This window comes from Physeter macrocephalus, chromosome 1 (genome assembly GCF_002837175.3).
Source record: "Physeter macrocephalus isolate SW-GA chromosome 1, ASM283717v5, whole genome shotgun sequence".
Taxonomy (NCBI): Eukaryota; Metazoa; Chordata; class Mammalia; order Artiodactyla; family Physeteridae; genus Physeter; species Physeter macrocephalus.
Window position 1 is genome coordinate 115,452,789 of NC_041214.2, and position 12,902 is coordinate 115,465,690.

Here is a 12,902-nt window from a genome sequence, read left to right on the forward strand (position 1 = left end):
AAATAAATAAATAAATAAATAAATAAAATAATTAGAGATAAAAGGTTGCTATTGCAAAGATGGTACATGAGAGAAAGAGAATGTTTGGCTGTTTTGTATCCTCTGCATAACCTACTTTGGCCTTTAAAGAGTATAAAGAAAGACAGAAGAAATGAAACCATGAGGGGAGACATGAAAAGGTGGACCCATTAGAGTAATTTACCCTACCTAGAGAGTAATGAAATAATAAAATCTGCCAAAATAAATAGAACACCATGCTTCATGAATTATTCTCATATATAAAAAACTTAGAAGAGTGAGAATCTTGTATCAAAGCAAAATATGGCCTGTATTGTCATCAATATATCTAATGTGTACTTGGAAAGTACAATAAGAACGAAACTATTTTCCATGTTTATGGCCATACTACTGTACAGTTATGTCTAATTTCAAACAAAAAAATTTTCTGTATCTTACTTAATGTCAAATGTTTTACAGTTCATAAACTATGTAAATTTATAATTTAAGATATCAATTTTTGTAATTTCCAAATTAGAATGTTATCACATGCTTATACTAAAACTTAAGTGATAATAAAATAATATTATGGGATGGTATCAATTGATTAATATTGATGTGGATGGTAATTTTTAACTGTAGGAACTGGTCCTGTGCCCTAGTCCACACATTCGTTAATGTCTTTACCCCTGTTTTACTTATTACCATATGATCTATAAAATAGAATAATCCTTTTGATGGTCACGCTTGCACTTTGGGTAAGATGGCATTCTGTTTGGGTTACAAAAATTTAAAGGACCTACTGTGCCTACTAGAACCATATTAAAATTAAAACTGGTAATGACACTGAAACTAATACCAGTTTTAGTAGGGTCTATGTATTGAATGCTTACTCTTTCCCAGGAGCAAATGAAATGATTTACATTTAAAAGTCTCATTTAATCTATTCCTCATAATAGCTTATGTGATTGTTATCATTTCTCTCCTAACAGATGAAGTTAAGTCTTAAGGAAATAAAACTCGTTGTCTATGGTCACAAAGCTAACTAGTTTCAAAGCCTGAATTCTAACCCAGGTCTGTCCAAATCCACTATGACTAGATAGAATATTTATTATTGTGTAAAATATTTTGTTTCACAAATATCAATGTGAATTGACTAAAAAGCCACCAAAAGTTAAAAAAGCAACAGAAGAAAAATGAAATAAGCAACAGTCCAGTCACTTTTAATGTTCCATCAATATCTAAATATATTTTTATCACAGTTTCTTATAAGTTGCCAGCTGGAGGTAAAAATCTAAGTGGTAATCATGAAGTAGGTAGGTGTCTCTCAATTAGCTAGCAGCTAATTAACTTGTCTTAAAATGAATTAATACAAGTAGAGTGCACTCAGTAAACTACTATTTGTTAACATTATTTTTGTTTTTTCATAATCCAAGTTAAGTATTAACACCAAAATGTTTTTCTCTACCTTCATTCAAGATTGGGAAAGTAGTTTTAAGGACTAGAAATGTGCAAATATTTTAGCTTCTAACTCATTTTTGTTTTCCTAATTCATCCAACAAAATCAAATCTTGGCCTTGCAATAAATAAGGGTTCTCTAGCTCCAGAAGAACAGGTTTCCTAATACTGGATACACTACAATCTTGGATGTTAGACATTCCCTCCAGCAATAAAAAAAAAAAATCTGCAAATCAAGTCAGGCAGCAGAGGCACACAGAAGCTTATATATTTCTTAAATAAAAAGTTGGATTTTCTTTATAATACTGCAATATTTTGAAATCTATGGGGTCTAATAAAAACCGTGCTTAAAAATGCAGTTTAAAAACACATACACACCTTTCACAGAAGTATTTATTGGAGTGAACTATCCAAGGAGGAAACCCCACCAAATTCCTCACTGACTACTAAGAAAAGCTGCTAGCTGTACCTTACCCTCTGTATGGTCCATATTTATTTCCTCTATTAGCATTTCCTAATAAATCCCTGAAGGAAAATGGGGCTAAACAATGCACTCTGTAAACAGCCACCTCGTATTCTATAGGAAATCTCGCAAGATAACTTCACATGATTTATCATACAATTACAGGCTTAAAATCCTCAAAAGAAATGAATGCATCTTTGTTCAGTTTATAGATTTCCTCATTAAGTGCAAGATGAAAAAAGTAGTAGTACAGTATCAGAAGAGAAAAAAATAAATTTATGAATTGGTAATTATGTTTGTACTTGTAGCCCCAAATTGTAATTGTTTAAGGAATAGGCAAAAATATGGCTGTATTTTTAACTGCACTTGAAAGAGCAAAACTTACATTTCTCCCAAGGGAGTATGACTCAGTCAACACTTTAACAAGGCCAGTGATCAGGGGAAACTTGCTAAGGCTTAGATAACATAATCTACCAGAGTTGCAATTCTTAGCTTGAAATTTATATTAGAAAATCTGGTAAGATCTGCCTACAGGCATTATACAGTAGTATTTACCCTTTCATCATTTTAGGATAGAAAGTTAGATATCTGACTTGTACATTTGGCTTTCTGAAGTAATAACATTATATTTACATTTTACATTAATGGAAGAGCAGTTCTTTGAAGGCTGAATGCAGTCTGAATTCATGGCAATATCACACTCAAATAATTGGTGCCTGTCTATGGGATTTTTGTTTGTCTGATTTTCACCAAACTAGGTCAGAAATTTAGAGGAAGTTTGAATTTGTGTCCTTGTTACTTCCCAGAAAATTTTTTTCTGAAGGAATGAAACTATAATGGAAAAATGCTAATTTTGCATACTCTGAGGCTATCCTGATTCTGGTGGGCACTAACCTAGACACTTTCCTAGAATAGTTTCTAGTATTCTGTCCCACCACCTGCCCCTACTTAAAGGGACATTTGTGATCCTCTTAGAATTTGGTATTGTGGGTTCTATAACCTCTACTCCAAGCTGTATGTTCCATTGTATTATTTCTTCCCTCCAAACAATAATTTTTAAGAGGAGGTGGAAATTTATAGTAGTAATTAATCTTTTAAAAATAGCCTTATATTTTTATCTTTTCTTAGAAATGCAAAACTTGGTTGTAAATTAGATTTCCAGATTGTTGAAGAAACTGAATTACTCTTTCACCCTTAAGATTTTTATATACTTTCCTGTAATTTTTAAATATATTTTCATTGGAAACATCAAATCTCTCATTCCTTCATTACTCTTACTTGATAATTTCTTATCAGCTTGCATAGCAAAGTCAGACACAATAAAATAGTAATAAGCGTATGCAGTCATGGAATTTCAGAATTGGAAAATAATCTAGTTTACCCTAACCTCATCAAAAAATGAGATGAAGACATGGAATTCATTAAAGTGATGATGAAGCAATTTAAGAAAAGTCTGACCAGGAATATCAAAGCAACTGATTATGACTTCAGGATGTGAAATTGAATTAAAATGTTATGAAATTTAGAGCTGATTGAAATATAGCAAGTTGGCAGAAGTGTGATTAATTGAGCAGCCTTAGCTAGTATTACAACATCAGGGCTAAGATTGCACTTCCGGTGACTACATACCACCAAAAGAATCCAGGCCCTTTGAGCACAGTGAAGTGGGTATTGTTTTATTCTTGAAAACCAAAACATAAACTTTGATACTCATTATGCTTATAACCTCCATTTCAGTCTATAAATTTAGATGTATTCTAAAGTTTTAAATGAAGTATATTTACTTAGTTCTACCAATTTTAGTTTTTCCTCTTTTGGATGTATCAAATCTTTGACATACTAAATCTAGCTTCTATAATTTTAAACAAATCAATTTTTCAAATCAAACAAAAGGTAGTATGACTCTTATGAAACAGAAGACAATTTAAAGCTAGAGGAGTCAGTAGACATTTGTAATTTTCATATGCGTGCAAACCTTATACTAGATGCGTAGTGCAAATATCTTTCAATTTCTTTCTACTCAGATACTTTCAAACCATACAGATGCTGCTGTTGATGCAGTGCTGGCACCAGTCCCAGGTTTGTGACCACGAAAATCTCTGCTCCAGGCACTGTGAGGACTCCCTGGGCTCACTAAACCAGACAGGCTTCTACATAGTGTGGTGTTTGCTACACAACACGGAAATTGGCAATGAAATCTCTGTAATGAGTGTTTGTATCAGTAAATTCCCTTGCCATCCATTTTTTATCAGGTAATGTTGTTTTAATTAGTACCAAATGCTCATATCCAATTTCTCTGTGGTGGACATGGCAACAAATAAGAATTATGAAGAGAAAGGCAAAAAGAGAACACAAAACTTTTATTTAGCAGCTCAGGAATTTGCTGATTCCATTAGAAACAACTCAATTATATCTGAAACTGACTTGGTCCCTTATTTACTGCATTTTGCTTCGGATTAATATTTTAGGTTCAAATATCACACAAGACATTTAACATCTACAGAGGTTCTAGCCAGTTATAAAGACGGTTCAATGTTTAAGTTCACGTGTATGTTTAGAGGGTTGTGGTATTCTCCCTCTATCCACACCTTTAAAGTGAGGTAATGGAGAAGTGGTGCCTCTAGAGACTTAGAGCTTCAAGTATGGTCCTGGGAGAGGCAGTGCTAGCCTTCCCTGTGAGCTGTTTCAAATGTAAACCCTCATCCTACCTCCTTTAAGCCACCTCCAGTCAACTGAATCAGAACCTGCATTTCAACAAGTTCCTCCTGTGATCCAGGGAATCCATATGCCCTTTCCTCAACCACACTTTTCTTAGTTCCTATATGAAAACCATGTTTCAATTTACATGTAAGTTTACATTTACGTTACAAAATGTACACATTAGATGGTCATTGTGGAAGGAGGATGCAGAGAATAAATGAGATATGTTTCTGTACCTAAACAGTGGATAGAGGTAAGAGTAGCATTCGTGAAAGCAAACAGAAAATTCTCTTACGCTTTTGGGCAAACACCTAAGTGAAGAAAATACAACAGAAGAAAATGAGAAATGTATATTGACAATTTTATAAGGAAGGAGAGAAGGATTTTTTTCTTTTTCAGTTGATTATTTCTACAATAGTTGCTTCATATATTTTTAATCAAATAAAGATGCAGATTTACTGCTTATATATTTTAGGAAAAAAGTAGTATTTATTGAATTGTTATCTTGGCGGAAAAACTACCCTGAGAAAGTAGAATAAGAGGGGAGAGAAGGAAGAAAGAGGCTTATTGTGCAAAGTTTGTTGTTGAGAAGTATGAGACTTTTACAAAAGATACCAATGATTCAACCTCCTATTGAAAGAGACTACTTTAAATCATCCCTGAGCGATGAAAATATTTCCCATAATGAAAAGCTTCCCACAAATCTCTTCACCTTTTTTTTAAAACAATACAGTGTTTTCATGACATGAAATTACATATTTTATATAAACCTCGTAGATACTCAATTCTATAATTGGTAGAGTAGGTGAAACAATGGCAAGTTAAACAAATTCAGAATTTTATAATAATTGACCATCTGTATATAAGAAATGTTTCCTTTCTTATGATGAAATTTCTTAAGCAAAATCTAAAAACTGCTGACTGGTAAAAAAAAAAAATTAATGAGAGAATTGTAAGGAAAAGACTTTACCATTCACAGGTCTTTAAATATTGGATGTAAGAATAATGAAATATTATGGAGGATTCATGTTTGCAAAATGAGCTACCAGTTGGTAATTAGTGGACATGTACAACACCCTGGTGAGGTAGGTATATTTTATTGCTACCATTTTATAGATGCAAAATGGGCAGCAAAGAGTAATGAAGGGAACCTAGAAAATCAGCATCAGCAGAAAACACTGACTTTTCTGAGACATCCAATTGTGATGCAAGTAAGTGTTAACAACCACTTATTGCCTGGGTTATTTTGGTGAAATTACTTAGGTTTCTTGTACCTTAGTTTCTTCATCTGTAAAATGGGAAGGGTAATAGTACTTATTACAAAGCATTGTTATTGGAATTGAATTGCTTAATACATAAAAAACATTTTTAAAAGTATCTGGCATATAATTGGCCAACTATCATTGCCTACGAATTATGAGCTATATGCCTTTCTGAGTGCTAAGTATATGAACATGGACAAAAGAAATCCCTGCCCTCGTGTGCTTACATTCTATTTATTAACAGAGCATTGTCTCAGCTGATGGATATCAGTGTGTGTCCTTCTTATGAACAGGTAGAAACAGGAAGTCTTCAGGGCTTTCTTTCTTTTTTTCTTAATTGTTAGGGGTAATTTCACAGTGGTTGGTAAGTTGTTTCAATTTCCTCTGAATGAGTTCTGAACAAAGAGAGGATTTTATTACTTTCTTTAGAATTTGACTGAAAGCAAACAGTGGTGTTAGGCACTGACTCAAGGTGATAAAGACAAACAAGAAATGATCTCCTTTATTCAGGGCCTTCCAAACTAGTGAGGGAGTCAGATACACACATAAATGGCTCTAATCAAGACTGTCTTTGATAAATCTAATAAAAGAACAAAGAAGCGAGAGAAAGAAAAGTGCTATGGGCAGAGAAAAAAAGGAGAAGAAAAATTTAAAATGTGAAAACAAAGGGTAAAGAAAGGAGGTAGAAGCAGAGGTAAGGGAATGGTGTATTTGATGTTCAATGAGAGTTTTGATATTTAGTGACTGCAAGAGGGTCTGCAACATGTTGAAGGTGGAGACTGAGGGGTTGAGGACAGATGATGTCTTATTGACTTACTGAAATAACTTTCTAAGCCCAAGATGGAACCGCTCCCAGCCGGAGTGCCAAGTCAGCAAACCAAAACTTTGATAATTTTGTGTCTCTGTAAAAGCTCTGCTGGATCAAAAACTCAGTATATCCACAGATGGCCAAGAAGCACATGAAAAGCTGCTCAACATCACTAATTATTAGAGAAATGCAGATCAAAACTACAATGAGGCACCACCTCACACCAGTGAGAATGGCCATTAAAAAGTCTACAAATAACAAATGCTGGAGAGGGTGTGGAAAAACGGAACCCTCCTACACTGTTGGTGGGAATGGAAGTTGGTGTAGCCACTATGGAAATCAGTATGGAGGCTCCTCAGAACACTAAAAATAGAATTACCATATGATCCAGCAATCCCACTCCTGGGCATATATCCAGAGGAAACTATAATTCAAAAAGATACATGCACCCCTATGTTCATAACAGCACTATTCACAATAGCCAAAACATGGAAACAACCTAAATGTCCATTGACAGATGAATGGATAAAGAAGATGTGATACATATATACAATGGAATATTACTTAGCCATAAAAAGAACGAAATAATGCCATTTGTAGCAACATGGGTGCAACTAGAGATTACCATACTAAGTGAAGTAAGTCAGAAAGAGAATGACAAATACCATATGATGTCACTTACATATGGAATCTAAAATATGACACAAATGTCATATTTCTGCTATCTATGAAGCAGAAACAGACTCACAGACATAGAGAACAGATTTGTGGTTGCCAAGGGGGGCTGGTGGGGGAGGGATGGACTGGGAGTTTGGGGTTAGTAGATGCAAACTACTACATATAGAATGGATGGACAACAAGGTCCTACTGTAAAGCACAGGGAGCTACATTAAATGTCCTGGGATAAACCATAACAGAAAACAATACAAAAAAGATTGTATATATATGTATAACTGAGTCACTTTGCTGTACAGCAGAATTAACACAACATTGCAAATCAACTATACTTCAATTAAAAAAAAAACACGCAGTATATCCAGGTACCCAGTCCTCAAACGCCAAGCCAGCTCTCGGCTCTATACGTCTTTCCTTGTTCATTCTCACCCTAAACAAGGTTGACTGTGTGGCTCCAGCCAATCAGATATTTTCTCTTTTTCTCTCCCTTGTTCTTTATTCCTTGTGCTATAAAAGCTCCCTGCCTTGCGGCCCATTTGGCACTTCCTTGAAAGGAGACCATCCACTTCATGAAGTGTTATATAAAGTGTGTATCACCTAAATTGTCTTCATGGTTTTTAACAGTTCCTTCATTATGAGGAGGCTCTACTTTGAGGAAAAGCATTGTTAGTAAGTAAATACAAAATATAAACTTTTTTGGTAACATGCGTGACTTTCTTCATTATTTTAAGTGACTTTTCATATTCAAACTATATTCATGTGAGTTTAAAAAAATAAAACACTTTTTGAGTATGAAAAGAGAAAAGTAACCAAGAATTGGGGGAGTATAATTAACTGAATAGAGAATATCTAATTAATTATAACCCAAAAGCAGTATATTTTCTTCTCCATAGTCCTCTCATCACACACACACACACACACACACACACACACACACACACACACACACACATAGAAACAAAAGACAATCATAGCAGGGTTTTAATTTTTATATATAATTACGATGTGAAGATTATTCCCTGTGGTGATGTATTTTTTAAAATGTGTGTATGTATTTAATTTTAGTATACATAAGTTCTTTGAAAGATAGTATAACATATCTGTATAACTGAACAAACACAAACATAGTAGCATTTGGAAACAGCTAAAAATGGAAGAGATTATCTTTCTGGACCCTTATTTTACAGATGAGAAAACACACCTAAGAAAGTTAAGGTCTGAGCCAAACTCAAATTTTTGAACATTTACGCCAATGCCTTTTTCTAAGCAAAGGTCACTAGTAACAACAGTATGTGTTTGACCTCAGATATTTGTAGACACTTCACATTCTAAGCAGCTTAACTTCTCTCCTGATTTACAGAATAATGATCCTAACACAATAACTTAATAAAACAGCATGAATTCCTCAGAGAATGGAGGCATATTGATCATTTGTGTATTAATTAAGTTTAGCAATATACTATATCTTTGATTGAAAGGAAATGTAAAGTTTAAATGCCATAAATTAAAGACTGAGGCACCAATGTTAAAGACTGAGGAGACTATGGATATCATAATGAGCCAAGGAGTAAAATTCTCTCATAGCTCTCTGAGCATTGAGGTGCCTTAGTTATTAGTTGGTGTGCCATGAGATCTACTTGGATCACTTTTACCTGTTCCTGCTCCCACCCCCTAGCTTCTATGTGTTTTGCATTTAAAGGCTTGTACCTGTCATCTACTTTAGACACCTAAACTTGGGCAACTGGAGCCACAATGGAGAACCAGATGTGCCTATGACTTTTTCCTGAATACCGCATGTATATGTCCATTCAGGCCTTTGGTCAATGACTGACTGGAGCCTGAGTATGGAAGCTCAGCTTCTTTGTCTCCATATGATGAGCTCTGAGATGTAATTTAGACTCCAGAGCTCCCCTGCTCACTCTGAGTTTGATTTGCATCTTCCTTCATAGTCCTGCCTCCCCATTTGCCTTACCAGTTCTCCTGGGAGCGTTCTTCATTAATCACTTACACACAAATTCCCATCTCAGGGTCTGCCTTTGGGCAACTTGATCTAGGACAGCTACCAAAGCTATTTAGGATCTATCCATTCATCCATCCATCCATATTTATCTATGTTTGCTACCTTGCTCTCTCTCTTACCTCCATCTATGCACTTCCACCCGTCATCCCATTCTAATCCAATAGGTAACACCTAAAATAGCATATTTCCATTCCATATTCTGCATGTTAATATAACCACACAAAAATATACATAGATGGTGGAATATCTGTATTCTCAAAATAGGATCATTTGTACATGTACTGCTTTGTATTTTGCTTTTCCTACTGAAATATATTTAGATTCCTAATAAAGAAATTAGCACTTTTAACTAAGAGTCTCTTGTAGGTTGCCCTAGTTATAAGCTTTATAAAAATAATTCTTGGGAGGAGAAACCGCATTATAGATATAGATATATAAAAGGTACAGTAAGAATCTGAAGTCATAGTTGGGAAAAGTTTTAATGCTGTCAGTCATTTTATGCTTTCTCTGAGAGGTTTGATATTCTAACATCTTGATTGATTGCCTACACATTATGTATTTATGTATGAAGATATCATAATTTTTATTTAGTTTGTACATAATTCCCATGCTATTGTGCTCTGATTCTATATTGTACTATATAATATGCCAAATATTTCCCTAATGCTTTCTTAAATGATATTTAATACTGACTTCATACACTCTTCATCTTCAGGTCTGTTCATAATTAATCTTTACAATCCACTAGAAGAGTTGATATCTTTATTTCCATTTTATAAATGTGAAGTCTGGGATATAGGGAGATTAATAGACTTTTTCCTGACCACAAGCATAATGAGAGTCAGAGTCGGTACATGAATTAGGAATCCTTTGCTTCCAACTCCACGTTTAATCCATTAGCACTGGGTCACTGCCATTTTCTTACAAAATAAACTCCTTCGTAACATTATTTATTCTATCATTCAAACATGGATATTATGTCAATGACCATCTTTCAGAATATTATTAATTTATAAAGTTTTGACTGGATGAATGTGGTTCTCTTTTTATGGAATCGGTGTAGTTTTTCTTTAATTGGAAATATTGCAATTTATTTTCATCTTCAAACATATGAAGTAAAAATGACAATAGAATAAGAGTGATTTTCTGCGTATGAAATATAACCTTTATAAAACACAGAGAAATATTTTTATTCTGAAAAGTTGCCTAAAAATATGTGTGCATTGCTTCTTTAATACTCTGAATTTTTGAGTACATGAAGATATATTTAAACGAGTGGATGGAAAATACATATATTTTTGTGACAGGATACTACAGGTTGTAACATTTGAAAGAATAGCCAACAGGATTTCTGAGCACATGCTGGCTAGACCAATGTGCAGAATCTATAATCCAATTAAACTGAGTCAATTCCGCCTTTCTTAGACTACGGATTTATCCACGTCAGTTAATAATAATGATAGTTTTCATTGACTACATAATTCTGAAATTACTAGATACAGCCATGCTACTGAGTTACTTCTCCCCTTTTCAAACTTACATTTGCTCAGAAGCAGCAGAATAGAAAAATAAAGACTTCTATTTCTCTTCTTGCCCTATGTTTCTCCATAGGAAACCTAAATTTATTTGTGATGTTCCTTTGCTTCTAGTAAGTTACAGAAACACAAGTTCTTTCTTATTTTAATATACCACTGGGAATTATATAAATTTTTACATTATAATTTTTTAAATGTAATGCTCACTTTATCAATATTCCAGGGTAGTATCAGCCCAATGGGACATATTATCAGAATTGACTATATGTTCTGCTATAATATCTATAGGACAATATCATAATGGTGAGGGATGGAGAGAAAAGCATAAAGAAAGAATGTATGTGAATACCATAAACTAAGTAAGTATATACTTTGGGAAAATATAGTAACTGAGAACAATTTTAAATGACAGAAATGGAAATTAAGGTTAAAAGTTGATTTATTAACCATATTTATCTTGCTAACTTATAAAATAAATCAGCTGACCTGAATGTAAAGAAAATTTTTAATTCATCAGCTATTTCCATATAAACCTTAAATCATACTTTCCAAATTTTAGCGGACTGTAACTTTAAACTCATTGGCAAAGGATATGGCCTACACGAAATTGCTTTCGATTATGGTAATTCCATTTTACTATTTCTTCCCAAGTGAGTTTTAGAAACAATGTTATGTCAATTAAACTGTAAGTTGAAGGAGTTACAACTTCTTACTCTATTGTAAAACTCCCTAGAGTAAGTGAAGGTAGAGATGAACATCTTGTGTCTTCTACTTTAATCTGACATAAAACAAGACAAATTAATTAAGAAATTATAAGCACAATAGTATATTGTAGAGTATTCAAAGACATAGTAGGTATGAAGTTAGGCCAGAAAAGAATAGGTTTTAAAGTAAAATAATACTGTATAACAACATGTTTAGTATATACATATATGCATATATATGTATATGTAGATTTTTAGGAAGCTCCAAATAAGACCTACTTTCTCATAGTACTTGATCTCGTAGTCCAGTATGGGTCCATTGGAAAAAGCAGGTGCTTGCCATGATATGGCAATGCTATTTTGGGATGCCCAGTCCTTCCTTACCATACCTATCAGGGAAGGTGCTGAAAGGAAAGAAAATAACTGAGAATTAATTGGCAGGAATCATTCTCCATAATCCTTTCTTTAATATTTTGTCTTCTAAGGAAAACACAATTCTTGTTGAAGAGGACATTAGTTATTGATGTCAGAGTAATATGATAGGATCTCCTTTATTCAATCCAAATAAAATATTAGAATATATTTAGAAACATTATTAAGGAACATAGGAAAGACTCAGATAGTCCAAGAATAAGGACCAGAATTCATCATCTCTGGTTTTGTAAGAGGACAACAATTTTTCTTAAGCTGGCTTTGGTTTTGAGCTACAACTTGAAGTACAATAGACTTGATTTCTATATTTAATCAAATCTAAGTCTGCTACAGAAAATCCTCTGCAATTACAAGATCATTTATGGACTTTCCTTCAAGACTTGGTACTCTATAAAGTCTTAGTACTTTATAGAAGTTTATATCACAAAGTTCTTAACTACAGTAAATTTTTGCTTATCAATGTGAGGATTATTTCTTTTGCATGGTTTCTATGACATTTGAATAAAACTGAAATATTTAATTTCTGAAGTTCACCTTCAAAATCATGTCTATCTTCTTTTTCTATATAACATTGTTTTAACAATCCAGTCCTAACCTAAAGTAATCTTGTGTTAAACTTCAAAATTTACCTAGAATGTATATACTGCAGGTTCTTTTATCTAACAAAATACTTCTCATTTTTAAATATTCTAATTACTTATAAAAGGAGTTTTTTACATAGAAGTTAAAACTCACTCTTAAAAAATACATAATACTCAGCCATAAAAAGAAATGAAATTGAGTTATTTGTAGTGAGGTGGATGGATCTAGAGTCTGTCATACAGTGTGAAGTAAGTCAGAAAGAGAAA

At 33.4% G+C, this 12,902-nt stretch overlaps 1 protein-coding gene across 2 annotated transcripts in view; it reads right to left on the minus strand.

The window, feature by feature from the left end:
• Window positions 1–12,902, minus strand: part of EPHA6 (EPH receptor A6) — an 874,792-nt gene that overhangs the window by 334,588 nt on the left and 527,302 nt on the right. For both annotated transcript variants that reach the window (XM_024120422.1, XM_024120421.1), the window contains exon 6: window positions 11,902–12,026. In XM_024120422.1, coding sequence (XP_023976190.1) covers window positions 11,902–12,026 — 125 coding nt within the window. The remainder of the gene's footprint in view (window positions 1–11,901; window positions 12,027–12,902) is intronic.